The sequence below is a fragment of the Podarcis bocagei genome (genome assembly GCF_964188305.1).
Source record: "Podarcis bocagei genome assembly, chromosome: 10".
Classification (NCBI taxonomy): Eukaryota; Metazoa; Chordata; class Lepidosauria; order Squamata; family Lacertidae; genus Podarcis; species Podarcis bocagei.
Genome location: NC_138135.1, coordinates 75,367,543 through 75,386,389, shown reverse-complemented (window position 1 = coordinate 75,386,389; position 18,847 = coordinate 75,367,543). Strand labels below are relative to the sequence as shown.

At 42.5% G+C, this 18,847-nt stretch overlaps 1 protein-coding gene across 2 annotated transcripts in view; it reads left to right on the top strand.

Moving 5' to 3' along the window:
- STK38L (serine/threonine kinase 38 like) overlaps positions 1-18,847 on the top strand; it is a 48,198-nt gene that overhangs the window by 21,195 nt on the left and 8,156 nt on the right. Inside the window, exons 1-11 of one of the 2 annotated variants that reach the window (XM_081210737.1) lie at positions 2,523-2,622; positions 6,187-6,331; positions 7,368-7,419; positions 11,069-11,191; positions 11,668-11,751; positions 13,653-13,776; positions 14,506-14,660; positions 15,512-15,614; positions 17,442-17,503; positions 17,736-17,853; positions 18,070-18,193. In XM_081210737.1, the coding sequence (XP_081066863.1) occupies positions 6,198-6,331; positions 7,368-7,419; positions 11,069-11,191; positions 11,668-11,751; positions 13,653-13,776; positions 14,506-14,660; positions 15,512-15,614; positions 17,442-17,503; positions 17,736-17,853; positions 18,070-18,193 (1,079 nt within the window). In that variant the 5' untranslated portion in view covers positions 2,523-2,622; positions 6,187-6,197. Of the gene's footprint in view, positions 1-2,522; positions 2,623-6,186; positions 6,332-7,367; positions 7,420-11,068; positions 11,192-11,667; positions 11,752-13,652; positions 13,777-14,505; positions 14,661-15,511; positions 15,615-17,441; positions 17,504-17,735; positions 17,854-18,069; positions 18,194-18,847 lie in introns of those variants that run through there. The other variant, XM_081210738.1, reaches the window with a different exon arrangement.

Genomic DNA, 18,847 nt, shown 5'->3' with positions numbered 1-18,847 from the left:
GTGTTTCCCACAGCACCCCGGCCATCATTCAAGGCACCCCTGGGTGTCACAGCACCCTGGTTGAAAACCACTGAATCAGCTGACAAGACAATCTACTAGTTCATTCTTGTACTGTGAATAGTGGTGGCATATTTTCTTATGTTTCCAGAGACTGTTCTTGACTTCTGTTATTTGGGCCCCGTTGAGTTAGGTGACTGTGTCTGCTTTTAGTTTTGGAGCCATCATTCTGGCCAGTCCTCAGAGCAAAACAGAATTACTTTAAATTTCCAAAACATTTGGGTGCCATTCTTTTTTAAAAATAGGAATGCTTGTGTTCAGGAGAGTTATCTTTATTTTGGTGCATTTCTGGTGCTAATTTTAGGATTTTATCTAATTATACTGGTGACTGCAGGTTTTTCAAACTGAAAATTGTAAAAACACATTCTAGATTCTCACAATTTGCTGTAGAATCTTATATATGCCTGCTCTGAAGTAAATCCCATGAGGTTCTCTCCAGCGTTAAAACACTAACTACGGTACTCTGAGATTGTTTGTCCCTTCTAAATACTTTTAACTGAACTTTGAACGCTTTTGTCTTACTGATTTACAATAGAAAACTTTTAAGATTAGGGATTGAGATTTCTGTCAAAATGAAAGGGACATAAAGCTGTAATCTTGTTCTGAGTAAATCCCTTCACCTTTTATAGCAGAATATAATGCTGAATTGAACATAATTATCTGTAGTATACTTTGCAAGGCTGGCCTCTCTTTAGAAAGCACAGAATTTGCTCCTCTTCAGGTCTCTGTTCTTCACACCAAGCTTTTGGTACTTACAGCTTGCCTTGAGTTCCTACCATTGCCTTTTCTTTTTCGAAATCCAACCCTGCTCCTCCCTACCTACACATTATAGGTTTAGCTGTTTGATAATGGGCTGTTTAGAGTACATAAATACTGCTGTTACGTTATGCTTTGTGGCTATTCCCACATCATTCTGTATACTTTCCCAGCTTCAGTAATAATCTCCATGATGGACAGGCTTCTGTTGGAATTCAGGGCTGAATGAAAAACTTTGGCAAAAGAGTCTATATTTTCCAGAACAGAAAATATTTTTTGTTATTAGTGTGCCATGTTTCAAATTAGCTGGGTGTCAGTCACATTTTGCGACTGGCAACTGGCCTTTTGCAACTGGATGACGATGTGAAGGCTCCCCCCTTGGGGCCTAGCAGCTCCAACTGCCTAGCTGCAGTCACCTGGTCTGCCAGGCACAGAGGCAGCAAAAGACCTGTCTCTCTTGCTGCTGTGCTACCCTCCAGATCCCCTATTCACCCAGCAGGAATCTGGTGTTTTGTTTTTGTTTTGTTTTTTTGCTGCTGGGTGAATCAGGTGTTTGGCAGGGTAGAGCGGTAGCAAAAGACATGTCTTTGGTGTCGTGCTACCCTGTAGCCCCCCTGATGCATCCGCAGCATTTTATTATTTATTTTATTTTATTTTTTGCTGTGGGGATGCCCCCCCAAAAGGGTGGCATCTACCACTGCCTAAATGTGAAGTTCAATCTCCCAAAAAAACTCTGTTCCGTTTTGAGAAGGCAAGCTTCTGCCTTTAGGGTTGCAAAGTTAACTGTATTTGAAAATGAATAGAAGAATTCTTCCCTAGGTGGCTTTGGCGCCCTCCACCACCAGCAAAACCAGAATTAATAGTATGTTTGCAACATAAATTAAGTAAAAGAAAGGAAACAATTTGCTTAATTTATACAAGTTGCAGAATCCAACCTTTTGGTGCAGAATTTGTGTTACCTGGGTGCAGAATTTCAGGGTTTTTTAGGGAAACGGGGAGTGCAATAACCTCACTTATATAGGATCAGATTAGTGGACTGTTGACACTTTCAAGTATCTCAACATTTGGCCTTTACTAGAGCTGCCCATAGAGATGCCAGAAAGAGAACCTAAGTCTCTATCTTATGCCTATAGTCTATGTGCTCTCTGCATTTGCTGTAGCAGGGCTTGGGCTGGTCTCCTGGGATGTAAGGGCAGCATCACAGCCGTTGTTCTCTTTGTTCCAGCCACAGATGTTAGCTACTGGGCAAAGACATGGCAGGTGATTTATTCATTACATTTGGCATCACTTTAGTGAGCAGTTCCTGTGTCTATGGAATGGTTTGTTATAGATGAAGTTGCATATCCCTTGAAAGAGCACTTGCGTAGCTTGGAGGTCCTCCAGGATTCAACACTGATACAGTGGTACCTCGGAATGCGAACGGGATCCGTTCCGGAGCCCTGTTCGCATCCTGAAATGAACGCAACCCACATGCGGGGGTCGTGTTTTGCCGCTTCTGCGCATGATGTCGTTTTGACCGTCTGCGCATGTGCGCGCAGCAAAACCCGGAAGTAACGTGCTCCGTTACTTCCCGGTCGCCGCAGAGCGCAACCCGAAAATACTTAACTTGAAGCACATTTATCCCGAGGTATGACTGTACTGGAGGCACATTTCCCTCTCCTAGAATGGGACAGCTTGCCAGTTGTGATCCATGCTCTTGTAACCTCAAGGTTGGACTACCGTAATGTGCTCTACACGAGGCTACCCTTGATGGTGGTTCAGAAGATGTCGCTGGTGCAAAATACTGCAGAGAGAATTCCAGGTGCCACAGTGAAGCCACATCACACCAATTCTCTGTGATCTGTACTGGGTGCCAAAATGCTTCTGGGCTCGTTGTAACTTTTTAGCACCCCTCATTTTTGGAATTTGACAGTTGAAAAATGCAACACACCTTATTGCTATATGTATCTGTAATTTTATTTGTTTTATTGTTTTAGTATTGTAAACGGCTCCGTGGTTTTCATATGAAGGGTGGTATACAAATGAACTGAATAATATTATTTCACCCTTCTTCCAAAGTCTGAGATGTCATACATGGATTTCCTCCCCTTGACCTGGATTTTACACTTACAAACAACAGTGTTAAGTTATTTTGACATAATGGCTTGCCTAAGAACACTCAGTGAGCTTACCAGATAATTGAATCTGGATCTTGGATCAGCGTCCCAGCAGGCTATCCATTACATTACCCAGCCATTGTGGCATCTGCCAGTCCTAGAACATCACCAGGGGGACAGGAGAGGAAAGGTGGCAGTGCTTTGTGTCTAGCAGGGTGGAGAAGGGGAGCAGTGCAACATGGTGAGCTGGTGGTGGGTGACATCATTATACCCTTCGTATAATATAAGGCACTAGTGTACACTTTCTTCTTTCTTTAGAGATAGAATCGCCCACCCTATTTATACCTTGGCTGTTTAGTACCAGAAATGTTATCTGCTCTTTCCAGGCTTAATAAAACCCAACATATTAGGTGTACTCTGTCTGGTGGTGTCTGTACAGTGGTACCTCGGGTTAAGAATTTAATTCGTTCCAGAGGTCTGTTCTTAACCTGAAACTGTTCTTAACCTGAGGTACCACTTTAGCTAATGGGGCTGCCGCGCCACCACCGCACGGTTTCTGTTCTCATCCTGAAGCAAAGTTCTTAACCCGAGGTACTATTTCTGGGTTAGCAGAGTCTGTAACCTGAAGTGTCTGTAACCCAAGGTACCACTGTATTAGTAAGTACAGGAATCACAGGGAAACAGGGTGTGCAGAGTATTTTTTTTTTACCCCACCTCCAATCTGATCACTTTATGCTACAGAAAAATTACTCCAGTGTTTCTCAAACTTGGGTCTCAGGCTGTTGTTGTACTACAGTTTCTATCAGCCCTGACCACTGGTCCTGCTAGCTAGGGATGATGGGAGTTGTAGTCCAACAACAGCTGGTGACCCAAGTTTGAGAAATGCTTAAGGGATGCGGGTGGCACTGTGGGTTAAACCACAGAGCCTAGCTCCAGTTGCTCAGTCCCAGCTCCTGCCAACCTAGCAGTTCGAAAGCACATCAAAATGCAAGTAGATCAATAGGTACCGCTCCGGCGGGAAGGTAAACGGCGTTTCCGTGTGCTGCTCTGGTTTGCCAGAAGCGGCTTAGTCATGCTGGCCACATGACCCGGAAGCTGTACGTCGGCTCCCTCGGCCAATAAAGCGAGATGAGCGCCGTAACCCCAGAGTCGGCCACGACTGGACCCTAACTCTAGATGTTTAGGCAGCAGACATAAAGCGTGAACTATAATTTTGACTAGAAATAATTATCACATCGCTTTTGAAAGGGCAACCTGTGATTTCCAAACATATGCGATGGTAATGATTGTGTGAGAGGGTAACATTCTGGAACTAAGTGAACACTGGCAGCATGTTTCTGATGGTAGCGAAACTGTAGAGGATTGAACTACTGAAACTCTTGTTGTCTTGTGTACATATGTAATGATTCTCACAACTGCCAGACTCATGGGTGACTTAAATTGGATTGGATGCAGACCAGATTAGTTGAACTTGGTTCAAACTGAAATCAGTGGGACAAGCTACTATTGATTTCAAGTCCCATTGATTTCAATTTGAGTTAAGTTCAGCTAATTTACCTTGAACCCAGCCCATAGCATCTTAATAGTGTATATTACACTCTTTAATGTGTCTGTTTGGGCAGTGAATGATTGACTCATTGTTTTACAAGAATGAATTGAAATGTTAGCAAGTTCACATTCATTAGAGTTTGTGTCTCCTTTGCGTTTATAGATCCCGTAAGAAATTCTGCAGATATTACATTCTTCTAAAATTGTACCCTATTCCTTCTTAGGCTTTGTTTCAGATTCTCATTATCTTGCTGCCTCCTAGTAAAATTGGTTTGGCCGCCAGATTGCAGTGTCTTGTCACAATATCATGGTAAAGTAAGAGGAAGGATTATGTGCATATGCACAAGATTGTGGACTTCGTTGCAGCTGCTGAAAGAGGCTTGTCTTTTTTTCGTGGTTTATCTAGTAAAAATATTTGTTTAAAATGTTCTTGCCTTGTAATAGAGATATTTTGCTTCCATCTGACTGGGACACTCACCAGTCTCCTGAACATCTGCATGTAGTGGAGGCAATGGGTGCAAGATGCCCCCAATCACACAGATGCCCTTGGGCGACATACTATTGACTCCCAATTATCCCCACTCCTTTGAGGGAGAAATAGCCCCACCCTAGCAACACATCTTAGAAAGGGATGTTGATTACAGTGAGGGTTTCCTTGAACCAGAAGTTGTCTTTAACTTTTTTTGAAGCCCTTAATAACCTTGATGTCTCTCTTATATTCCTCCTGCCCTGTGAATTAAGATGACACAGTTATGTTCTTTAGCAGACTGTCCTTGTCTGAGAGAAAATGTTCCACCTGAAATAAGGCCTCTTTGAGGGTGGAGCTTTCATTGTGAAATCTCCCTTGTCATAGCACCATGGTTGTTTTCATTCATATATATAGAGATCATATATCAAGGTTAGTTATATATATATATATATATATATATATATATATATATATATATATATATATATGCATGCTGGTGTAAATTTTTAAATGATGTTTAATTGTTCTCTCCTTGACAATAAACCTTAAAAACCACTAGTTTCAAAAATATAAGCCTTTACAGTACTAGCTTTGTGGGGCCCAGCAGCAAGGGGTGGAGAGCTCAGACTGGTTCCTTTCTAGCCAATTTCACTGAAGCTTGTGACTTCTTCGTTTTCTTTGACATTTTCAGTGGTGGTTGACGTGGCAGTGATTTCAATGTAACTTCATTATATACATTCAGATCTGCTTTCCTCTTCCTGTTTCATTGTATTCTGGGTCTTTGGTGTTGGGTGTGTGGGTGTGGGTGTGTTTGTGTTTACAGGTTCATACTGTGTGGGACACAGGCTGCAAATAGCAGTACAGTGGTACCTCGGGTTAAGTACTTAATTCCGGAGGTCTGTTCTTAACCTGAAACTGTTCTTAACCTGAAGCACCACTTTAGCTAATGAGGCCTCGCACTGCTGCTGCGTGATTTCTGTTCTCACCCTGAAGCAAAGTTCTTAACCCGAGGTACTATTTCTGGGTTAGCAGAGTCTGTAACCTGAAGCGTCTGTAACCCGAGGTACCACTGTATCAATCTGCTGTACCAAAAGGAGATTCCTGAGTGACTTAGTGGAACATCCCACAGTACTAAAACAGCCCATGCAGAGTTAATACTGTAAGGGACTCTGTGTTCCTCATCATGAGTTTCTATTTTTTGGTGAGGGGAAATGAATTTTCTTCTGCGGAGTAATTATTATTTTATGCACTCTGTTTCAGTACATGTTACTATGGCAATGACTGCAGGGACTCCAACTTCCTTTCCCATGAGCAACCACACCCGGGAGAGAGTGACAGTGGCCAAGCTCACGCTGGAGAACTTTTATAGTAACCTCATTTTACAGCATGAAGAAAGAGAAACCAGGTACTGGCTGTTAGATTTCTTCCACATTTGAGTTTTCTATGTGTGGTAGAGGTTTGGGGGGGGGGTCTGTTATTCCCCCTCAAAACATGTACACAACTCTGGCTAGCAAATAACTTTTAACTGACCACCTATTTTCTTGGTGTGAATAGCTAAAAAGGTTTTGGCAGCTTTCCCTTGTGCCATTTCAGCTGCTGTTATGCAAAAAAGCCTCTGTTTACATTACAGGCTTCCTCAACCTCGGCCCTCCAGATGTTTTTGGCCTACAACTCCCATGATCCCTAGCTAGGTCAGGGATGATGGGAATTGTAGTCTCAAAGCATCTGGAGGGCTGAGGTTGAGGAAGCCTGGTTTGCAATGCTGATATTTGTGTATCAATGTCCTTGTTAATTAACCCCTTGGAAAAGCTGAGGTCTCAAAAGAAGCTCTGCTTTTCATCTAGTTGTTCAGCAAAATGTACCTTTTTATTTTTAGTTGGATATTGTTTTCTTACACCAAGTCAGTTGCGATACTTTGCAAGAAAGGAGAAGGTGGAGACATGTAAGATGAGAGAAGATGGTTCTTATGTGGTCTTGTGTCCTTCTCTTCTCTTGTGTCGGGATTAGCAACCAGGAGGCTGGACAGTTCACTTCAGGGATTTTGCTCCTCTCCTCACCTTCCAGGGAAAAGGGACCCAAGCAGGCGAAGGAGTGTTTGAGGGGTCCTCTGGATCTATGTATGTCACCCAGACTTCCCCAACCTCTTGTCCTCCAGATGGTGTTGGACCCAAGCTCCCATCAGTTGCAGCCAGCTTGGTGAATGGTCAGAGAGGGTGGTAGTTGTAGTCCAACGTCTGCTGGGTGCCAAGTTGGGGAAAGATGAGGAAGGGCATTGAGTGAACAGTGGCAGCTTAAAATAAACTTGTATTCTGTACTCAACATTTCTGTGTTCCAGTTCTTCCTACTGATATGATTTGAGGAGTGAAGTCACTCTAGTAGAGTAAGATACAGGCCGTTCATTTTATAATATATACACACACCCTTTTTTTCTACCAACCTAGGCAGAAGAAACTAGAAGTGGCCATGGAAGAGGAAGGTTTAGCAGATGAAGAGGTAATGTGAATGTAATTTAAGCTGGAAGCTTTTACAGTTTACTGTTCAGAATTGGTGCTTAATGATTTACGTGTCTTCACTTGAGCTGTCTGTCTTGGAATCATGTTGCCTAGAAAGCAAGAGTAAGCTGAAGAGAACACAGGTAGGAGGGAATAACTGCACCTTCTTTGTCACTGTGGGAAAGTAGGATTGCTAGATTTGGAACAGGATAGAGTTATTCTGTAGAAGGAGCTGCCTTTTCCTTAAGGAGGAAGATAATCCCATATAACTGAACCAGTATTGACATTTTAATGGTTTCAAACACTTGTGGTCTCTTTTAGCATGGCAGATTCAGCAAGACTGCCTTTTATTGGCAAAGATTTTCAAACAGTTTTTATTGGTTGGTTTGTTGTAATTGATTTTAGTGTTTATACTGTGCTGCAAGTCACTGTGGTTCACTTTTATAAGTACAACTATTAATGAATCATCATGCTCTAGTAATCCATTCCTTATAGCACCACGAGAGTGGGGAAGATTCTGCAATAGTTTTTGCCATTATATTGACCTTGCAATTTTTTCATAACACACATTGGCGCAGGCTTGTGCCGCCAATTGAGAGGGCCAGTGTCACACAGTGATGTGACATCCCACATGCGATGTTGTGTGACGATGTGACGTCACCACTAGATATTGAGGGGGCTTAGCATCCTCCTTTAAAACTTTTTTTGGGGGGGCAGGAGCCAGTGCCGGCCCGATAGGATGCTACAAGAGATGACTGGGAAAGTCGGGAACCTCATGTTGACAGAAATGGGTATACAGTGCCATCTTGTGGCTGTGAATGATACAAGATAAAAAACATTGAGTTTTTTAGAGGCACCCTATCATAGTAGAATCAGAGAAAGGTAGCATTGTAAGGGATTAAATATTTATTGAGAAAATTTTTTGAATATAAGAAAAAATAAACAATAAACATACAAAATAATAAGCAGTTAAAAACACACATTAATTTTCAATAACATAACTTCCATACCCTTATTTCCTCCGACCTCCTCATACTTCCCTTCTTTGTATTCCATTTAAGTTTGTTAGTTCAGCAAATCCTTACCATTAAACTTTTACCCATTTATAATCCTTTTTTCATATCTCCTAAAGCATTACAGCTGGAAACCGCTTAGTTTCTATCCAACCTCTTTCTAACATTCATTAATTTTACAATATTTCTTTAAGTAGTCTTTAAATTTCTTCCAGTCTTCTTTCACCGACTCTTCTCCCTGGTCTCGGATTCTGCCAGTCATCGGAACACAAGGGTCATCTAGTCCAACCCTCTGCAGTGAAGGAATCTTTTGCCCAATGTGGGGCTTGAATCCATGGCCCTGAGATTAAGAGTCTCATTCTCTACCAACTAATGTTTATCTATTTTGCTCATGAAAACTATTATTTGGCACCTTTTCTAATATTCGGCAGCATGATGAATTTTGCATATCAGTTATTAACCAATTTTCTGTTGACGATGGGGCTCAAAGTAATGGCCGTGCCTGGACCTATAGAGTTGCGTTACACGAAAGCAGACCATTGGTCTATCTACCTCAATACTCTCAGTAGCAGCAGCTCTCCAAGGTCTAAGTTCTAGCTAAGATACCACTGCCTATTTAACTATTTTGACCAGGAGTGATATGTCTTTTTGAAGTAGGTCATTGGAGGAAAATGAGCCATATGCCTGGGTTTGCACAACAAGCCATTGTGACAGAAACAGCACAGAGATGGTGTGAGATTATGCACCAGCCTACTGCATAATCACATTAAACTACAGTTTGTTTTAAAATATTAAATTTTGTTTATGCTTAAATATTACATTTTGTTTATGTTTTAATATTAAATGTGCAAAAAATATTAATTTCACATATATAGAATCATAGAATGATAGAGTTGGAAGAGACCACAAGGGCCATCGAGTCCAACCCCCTGCCAAGCAGGAAACACCATCAGAGCACTCCTGACATATGGTTGTCAAGCCTCTGCTTAAAGACCTCCAAAGTAGGAGACTCCACCACACTCCTTGGCAGCAAATTCCACTGTCGAACAGCTCTTACTGTCATGAAGTTCTTCCTAATGTTTAGGTGGAATCTTCTTTCTTGTAGTTTGGCTCCATTGCTCCGTGTCCGCTTCTCTGGAGCAGCAGAAAACAACCTTTCTCCATCCTCTATGTGACATCCTTTTATATATTTGAACATGGCTATCATATCACCCCTTAACCTCCTCTTCACCCCTTAACCTCCTCTTCACCCCTTAACCTCCTCTTCATATGGCCATGGTGTCTGAACTGGCAGTGACTGATGAAGAGCAAGACCTTGGGCTTGTAGAGGAGGCTCCATGAAGATGTTGGCCAGAGTGCAGCAGCTGTTGAAAAGGCAAATGCTAGGAGTCCTAAGGAAAGGAATCAGAAACAAAACTGCCAGTACCAGAATGTCATCGTACAAATTGATCATGTGATCACACCTGGAATATTGTGTATCGTTCTGGTCACTTCGCCTCACAAAGGGTATTGTAGAGTTTGAAAAAGCTTCAGGAAAGGGCATCCAAAATTATCAAGGAGATGGAGGAACTCCCCTGTGAGGAAAGGGGACAGCAAGCACCCTCGCCGGGGTGGGGAGTGCAGAGGGCGAACGGAGCCCGCTGTGCCAGGCCAGCCCTTGCCGCCAAAGCACCACCAGTGCAGGGCTGGCTCGGGGATGAGCAGCCCCCCTTCCAGTGTGCCCAGGGCAATCACCCCGGAAGCTTCCCCCCCCCACGCTACATTCCTGCAGCACACACGGGTTGTTGTTTAGTGAAAAGGTGAGCTAAAAGTGCATGGCATGGAGAAAGTGGATAGAGAAAAGTTTTTCTCCCTTTCTTACACTGTACAGTAGAACCTCTACTTATGACCGCCTCTACTTGGGCCTGATCCAAGTTGCAACCACTGCAAACCCGGAAGTAAATACCGGGTTTGCTGTGGTTCGCGCATGCGCAGAAGTGGCTTCTGCTGTTTGTGCATACGCAAAAGTGGCAGCCGCCACCTGCACATGCGCAATGGTGCTTCTACCAGCAACCCGGATCGACTTACAGATGGACCTCCGGAACTGATTATGTCCGTCAGTAGAGGCTCCACTGTATTGTTAGAACTCATGATGTTAGAACTAGCCATGATGACTGCAGTCTGCTTCCAAGGTCAGAGGCAGGGAGAATGCTGTTGCTTGCATGGCTTCTTTGCAGGCTTCCCATGGGCGCCTGGTTGGCCACTGTGGAAACAGGACAATGGACTAGACGGGCCCCTAGCCTGACCCAGCAGGGCTATTCTTGTGTTCTTACTTCATGACACATTAACCACACCAATGGGACTCACTGAGTCCTTCCTCCCTATGGGAGGCTAGAGGGCAGTGGCGTAGCGTGGGTTGTCAGCACCCGGGGCAAGGCAAGTAATTTGCGCCCCCTAACCCGTGGATTTGCGCCTCCTAACCCTAACCCCCAGATGTTGCGCCCGGTGCGGCCGGGCCCCCCTGCACCCCCCACGCTACGCCACTGCTAGAGGGAATTATATCCCATACTTGGTGATAGTAGCATTATAAACTGATTACTTGTTTATACCATTTTTGTATGAGTTGTGGATTTTCTCATGCTTAATACATATTTTCAGAAAAAGCTACGAAGATCTCAGCATGCCCGCAAAGAAACCGAATTTCTGCGGCTGAAGAGAACAAGGCTAGGCCTCGATGACTTTGAATCTTTGAAAGTTATTGGAAGAGGTGCTTTTGGAGAGGTTCGTAATTTTTGTATTTTCTTAGGACCTCTTTATTTCAGGATACCTTCCTGTCAGGATAACTTAACTGAACAATAATCCTGTTTATATTATGCGGGGGGGGGGGGACCTTATAATGAGCTCAGAATTCTTCATTTTTTGTACTCCTCTCCCTCCCCTGGCCGGCTCTTTGAGATGATTTTTTTTTTTTATAACTCTGATAAACATTCAATAAACAATCAGTAAACTTAGGTTTCTCTCCCCTCACTCCCAATTTTCTCAGTTCTCCTTAGAGACCTTCCTTCTAATCTTCATGGATTTTAGTAGCATTTGTTGCTCTTTGTAGATCAGGTGTTCATATAGATCGCCTCTTACGCTCACCCTTCTTCCAGTTTTGGAATTGCTATTCAACCAGTCTGCTGCATTTACCCCAGTATTGCAAATTTGTTAGCTTAACAGTATGCTTTAATAATGGCTTGAAAAAAATTAATCCACAGGTCCGCCTCGTTCAAAAGAAAGATACGGGTCATATTTATGCAATGAAGATTCTAAGGAAAGCTGACATGCTAGAGAAAGAGCAGGTATGTCTTTTTGCAAGCCCTTCAAAGCCAATAGTGATGATATGCAGTGTTGTGTGCAATATATATTTGTAGTATTGCTGAAAAAGGACCATACCTATTCCTGCAGCACATTTGTTGCCAGTAGGATGAATTGCTTGTCACTATTAGTAGAATTGATAAGTTACTGAAAGATTAGTTTACCTGTTTATAGAGAAGTTGGGCAAGATAGAAGGATGAGTTGGCTGAGACTGGGACTTTTGAAATCTTCTTTGTGGTGTGGGAGGGTGGAAGACAGATAAGGCTGTCTTTAAAATAAAACACTGGGGACTGTGGCTATATATCCATGCCGTACTACTCTCTTCAGAGTCTTTGGAAAAGTGTGTATTTATAAAGTTATTGGGAATAGTGTGATGTGATTCCTTAGTCAGTTTGTGTGCAAATATTACATGTATTTGCACTAAATCCTGGACTGGAAGGAATTGTGGCACTATGCAACAGATGTGTGAAGCTGTCTTGACACAGATTCAGACTCACGACGGGAAGGCGGAAAATGAGGCAGAATGGCTGGCGCAGCAGTAAGTTAAACTGCAAACCACGCCCCCTCCAAGCCGCTCAGTTGGGTGCTTACCTGTGGGCGTGGTGCACCAGCCAGGTGAGTGGGGCAGGGGCCATAATGGCCCCTGCGTGATGCAGAAATCGCGTCCTGCCCACAACACGTCCCCTCTTGGAAGAGGAGAGGCTTTGTGGCACTATGCAACAGCTGTGCGAAGCTGTCTTGTCACAGATTCAGCATTGTGGATCCATACTTGTACAACTTATCTCTCAAAAAATCTGAAAAGTGTAGCTTGTAACCCCGGTGTGTTGGTGAATCTTGGCTGGCACCCCTGGAAGTAAAGGCTGGCATTGGCCATTTGGGTCGGGTAAAGGACCCCTGGACGGTTAAGTCCAGTCAAAGGCGACTATGGGGTGCGGTGCTCAACTCGCTTTCAGGCCAAGGGATCCGGCATTTGACCATAGACAGCTTTCTGGGTCATGTGACCAGCATGACTAAATCGCTTCTGGCCATATAACAAAACACAAAAGAAGCCAGTCACTTGAAACACTTAATCAGGTGTTGCATTTTAAGGTAGAATTAAATACAGTGGTACCTGGGTTTACAACCATAATCTGTTCTGGACGTCCGTTTGTAAACCCAAACAGGTTGTAACCCAAGGCACACTTTTGCCAATGGGGCCTCCCCCCCAAAATTGTTTGTAATCCAAAAAAAATGGGTTATAATCCAAAAAAAGGTTGCAAACCGGGACACGCGCTTCCAGGTTTGACATGTAAACGTATGCAAACCAAGACATATGCAAACCAAGGTACCACTGTACCTTGTGGTATTTAATTGTTTACTGTAAACTATTGTTTATTGTATTGTTTACTGAGAGACAGAGCGAATTCACATGAGCATGTATGATACATGATCACTACGCCTTAACACATAAAGCTTGGTTCTGCGAAATGGACCTCAAGCTTGCAAATTGATTGAGCTTGCCTGACAGCTGTTACCTCTGTTGATAGCATAAATAGGCTTTCTTTGAAATTATTTGGCTTATATTGTCCAAGAGGGCAACATAGAAGGAATGTTGAAGTCCCACTGAAATCAGTGACACAGAGTTAAGTACTAAAATTTTAATAATATCAATGGCATTTGTATGCATTGTAGCTTTCTGGGGCTGACACTGAAATCACACTAGTCTATTTGGGGAAGTGTGTGTGTGCGCACACCCATGTACTTACACTTTTATATTATCTAGCAGTAATGCATTTCTGCATTGCATATGAAAATCGATCAACTGGTGGTTTATGTAGGAGAATAATTCTTTATGTATTGGCTATTGTGAACATTCTGTTTCGTTGTTCAATATTCACAACTATAGGTGGCTCATATACGGGCAGAAAGAGATATACTGGTTGAAGCAGATGGTGCCTGGGTGGTGAAGATGTTTTATAGTTTTCAAGACAAACGGAATCTCTACCTGATCATGGAGTTTCTACCTGGAGGTAAATAAATGGTCCATGCTTCATACCTGAAACCAGTGTCACTCGCTGGATTGAGAGCTGGGTGGAATCTAGACACACATAAAAACCGCTCTGAAATTTTTATTTTTTTTTTAACACCACTTTTTAAAATACAGTGGACCTTCGGGTTACATTACCTTCAGGTAACGTAACTTTTGGGTCACAAACGCAGCAAACCCGGAAGTGTATTCTTCCGGGTTTTGCCGCATACGCAGAAGTGGCGCCTCTACTTGCGGATTTTTCGGGGTATGCACGGACCCCTGGAATGAATTACATTCATATCCAGAGGGTTCACTGTAGATTGTATATTGCACTTAAAACTCACTTAAAACGTTTTATTTGCAGCTATATAGCTGTGTCCCTGGACTGAGGAAAGTGTATAGCTATTCCCAATCATTTAAGCACAATTAAAGGATGAGGAATGTTTTGTTCACACTGGCTTTTATTCTGTGACATAATGTAATAATACAAACACAGTTATTAATTGTTTTAAAAAACCAAGAGAAGGCTTAAGTGTATATGTAAGTGACTACATAAAATGTTTGGAGTCCCCACAATATTTCATGAAAGAGCCTTCATCACTTTGCTCTGAACTGCTGAGTTTCGAAAATACTTAATGGAACTGATTGAGCTGGTGTCTTTGTAAATATTTGGACTACCAAAGCCTATTTAATTGTAAAATCCTATAATATATATTTCTCCTTGATTCAGGAGATATGATGACATTATTAATGAAGAAGGATACTTTATCGGAGGAAGAAACACAGTTTTACATATCTGAAACTGTGCTGGCCATTGATGCCATTCACCAGCTGGGTTTTATTCACAGAGATATTAAGCCAGATAATCTTCTCCTGGATGCAAAGGTATAAGATGATTTTACATCTCCTGTACTTTCCTGTCTTCATTCTGACATTGGGTACTTGCAGCATGCAAAGGCTGAAGGGACTGGCCAGTGACCATGGTAGGAAGCCATTCTTCTTGTCCCTCACGATACGTTTATGCCATGGATGGGGAATACTTTTCAGCTCAATGGATGTGTTCCCTTCTGAGCAACCTCAAAAGGGAAGGGGAGTTATTGTTCTGTTTTACTTATTTACTTGTGTTTTTATCTTGTATTTTATTATGTAAACCTCCCTGAGATCCTATTATGAAAGGCGGTATATAAATTTAATAAACAACAACTTTCCAAGGCCCAAATGCCAGGGATGGGTGAGGCCAGAGGCAGAAGCAGCCAGAGCAGCAAATGTAAATTTTACCTTTGTACAATAAGCTAGTTTCTGCACACAGTAGCGTATCCTCTCTATTCTCCATCCAGACATGCAAGAGACACCAGAGTTCAAGGACACACTCCAGCCTGGCAAAAACACACTCTTATGCGAAGCAGGACCAGTAAGGGGTGTCAGCTGGGGAGAGTTCAGTTGGCCAGATAGAGGCCTGAAGGTCTGCATTCAGACTCCAGTTTGCAGGTTACCTGCTCCTGGTACATGCAAAGATGTTAGAGGAAAGGAGTTGGAAAACAGGCTCCTCTCAACCGGAACAATGCAATGCTGTTGACTGAAAATCATTTTTTCTTTTCAAAATATGTGCCTTTTCCTTTGTTGTAATTCTCTTCTAGTTTTGGGCATTTTAAGTATGGACTTGCAAGGACTTGCAAGCTTTCAAAGGATTTTCGGTAGTTCAGCACCTAAACTCATGTAATGTTTTCTTTCCATAGGGGCATGTAAAACTCTCTGATTTTGGACTCTGCACAGGTTTAAAGAAAGCTCACAGAACCGAATTCTACAGAAATCTTACACACAATCCGCCAAGTGACTTCTGTAAGTATAGCCTGTTGTAGCTTAAAAGTATTAAACTACTCTGCACTCCCTCAGAGGCATTGATAGGTACACTATACAGGTTAGGCATTATATAAGTGCATTCCTTTTGCCAGCACTCCTTTTTGAATGAGAACAGTGCCAAGTTCATACTTCTTTGCTGTGGTTGGTGTTCCAAAGAAACCTTTAGTCACTTGCTCCAGCAGCTGCCATTTTTGCCTGGTCAGATGATATTAGCTGCTGCTAGAGAAAATGAACAATGGTGGCTTGGGGAAATAGAGCTGCAGAGAGTAAGTGGTGTGAGTTGGCAGTAGCATTGTTTTAGTAGTCGTCCTCCTTTCCAAGACTGGGGGGACAGTAAACCAGGTGTTGCCGAAAGGTTCTCTTGTTGCCCTGCTAACTATTCAAAACTTTGGTAGATAATGTCAGCATCCTTCGGGGGTTGAGATGCCTGCTGGCTAGCCCCCAGCTGGATCATGCCCTTCCAGCTGCGACGATCCCCCGATCTCTGGTGCGACGTAAATCAGCGACTCAGACTTCAAAAGCCTGAGCACGCTATATTAGCAGAGCATACAGTGGTACCTCGGGTTACATATGCTTCAGGTTACAGACTCCGCTAAACCAGAAATAGTGCTTCAGGTTAAGAACTTTGCTTCAGGATGATAACAGAAATTGTGCGGCGGCAGCGGGAGGCCCCATTAGCTAAAGTGGTGCTTCAGGTTAAGAACAGTTTCAGGTTAAGAATGAATTACATTCTTAACCTGAGGTACCACTGTACTGCACAAACAGAAGAGGCGTGAGGCTTGTGGAAACATACTAACAGCTAAAGATTTATTAAGCATAAATCAGGACAAAGAAAACATGTTGTCTCCCTTTCTTCTCCTCAGAGAGAGAGAAAAGCAAAAGCTATACACAAACGGAAGTTCCCAGCAGACTCTGCTGGATGTAAACAGACACGTGACACGCAACAATCCCATGTCTGCTCCTTATGGAATTTTCCAACAGATAAGAGCCTCTCCCCTCTCCAAATTGGATATATATATATTTGAAACAAGGCCATGTAAATTCAGCCTGGTCTACACATGGCAGCAAAATGTGATAGAATAGATACCATTTTTCAAAGTTCCTTTTTTAATTCTGTAAGTTAAAAACACACAGACATCGTGCTCAACCTTCTCCTAACTCTCACTACTATGTGCCCACTTTTTGTTTGCAGGTGGTGGTGTTTTTTTAAAAAACCACATACACATTGGCAAGCATTAAAAAATGGCACCCCCACCTGCAGTTTGAAGTGGTATGGCCTATTCAGCTGCCTAATTTTGCTCCATGTGTGGACGAGACCAAAGATCATGGCACAAAAACAAAACCTAGATACCTGTTTTTCAGTTATAAACAAAGTCCACCTTCCTGTGTCTTCTGTGCTGAAGTCCTGTACAAATATTTGGCACGAACGGTTTCCAGTGTTGCATTCACTTTCCATCCCTTGCATCTATAATACTTGATTTCACACATTTACCTTTCTGTGCAGCTGCTTCAGAATAGCCTGATTCTGTATCGCTCTGGCAATAGGTTTTATGCAAGTTTGGAGAGGGGAAGGGGGAATGATGGCATTGGCTTTCATACCCTCATTCAGGAGCTGACCACTAGTAACCACATAATTCCTTCTTCCCTAAACATGGTTTTCGTTTGCACATTTACCAGTGCAGTTTCACTATTAAACTATGCTAACGTAGCTCCCATTGTACAGAGGTAACATTGGGATTGTGCCCTATCTGAATTTTTCTTGTGTTGGTAAAATTGAATGCAATAATTTATATTTTTGCAAATTAGCATTTCAGAACATGAACTCTAAGAGAAAAGCAGAAACATGGAAAAAGAATAGGCGACAGCTGGTAAGTACAGTTTTTGGTGAGCTTTGAGTGTTTTCTGCAAAGTTTTTCAGCATGATGGCCTTCTGCTGAAAAATTCATGCTTCAGCAACCTCTACTTGTCACCCAATCTCCTCAAGCAACTAAAAGGCTGTTATTAGATGACAGGTGAATGCTTATACAATATTATAACTCAAGTTAATAAGATTGCCAGAGTATTGACTAAAACTTTTTCTTAAAATCATCTTGCTTTTAGGCATACTCTACTGTTGGGACCCCAGATTATATTGCTCCAGAAGTTTTCATGCAAACGGGTTACAACAAATTATGTGACTGGTGGTCTTTGGGAGTGATTATGTATGAAATGCTAATAGGTAAGAATTATTGACCCCATTCATCTTTTTGTCCCTTTTCCAATGAGAATAACACTTTCTCTCTGAGCATTTTGTTGAGACAGCCAAGGATTGACTTGCAGGTTTATATTCAGTCCTGCGGCTGATTTATAACCTTTCTTGTAATTTAGTCTAAATCTGACATTCAAATCAGTACAACATGTTTAATGATTTCCCCTCCCCCCCCCATTTCTTCAGGTTATCCCCCTTTCTGCTCTGAAACACCTCAAGAAACATATAGGAAAGTTATGAATTGGAAAGAGACCCTAGTATTTCCACCTGAGGTGCCCATTTCAGAAAAAGCCAAGGACTTAATTCTAAAGTGAGTTGATGCTTCTGTTTTCTTCCACTACCCTTTTCCTGCTTGTGGAACAAACACAATGATGCACAGCTTTGTTAGCACTGAGCATGCAATGTAGAGCCCTTTGGTCATTGCCTTACCTCTGTGGGAGCCTCTGCCATGTGGATCCAGGTGGATGTGGGAGGGGCTGCAAACATAGGTACTCTCCAGAACAGTATTGCTCTTCTCACAAACGTGGATGATAGGGTGGGAGGTAAGTGAATTGGAAGCCTTCTCCCATGCATTCAGGCTTCCAGTGTTAAGTCAGTGGCGCATGAAGCTCCCACAACACTGGCATTATGTCAGAAAGTACCCCTAATAAAGCCCCAAAAAATCTGCTTTGTTAATCCATGTTTTGAAGTAAGTGAAGTCCAAAAAATTGTAAGCTGTTGAAGTTATTGTGGAAAATCACTCCTGAAATTAGGAGCAGAAGCAAGATTCTGCAGGAAAGATCCTTGCGATAAGTCAAGGCAAAACCTTTAATTGGCGCTGTCCAGTTGCGTAATGTGGGCAAGATAGTAGGACTGGCTGATCCAGTTTAGCAATGTAGATGTCAGTGTTTTAAGCATTTTCACCCTGCTCTTCAGCCAATAAAGGCTCAGCTTGCATAAGATTAAGAATGAACGAGAAGCAAGA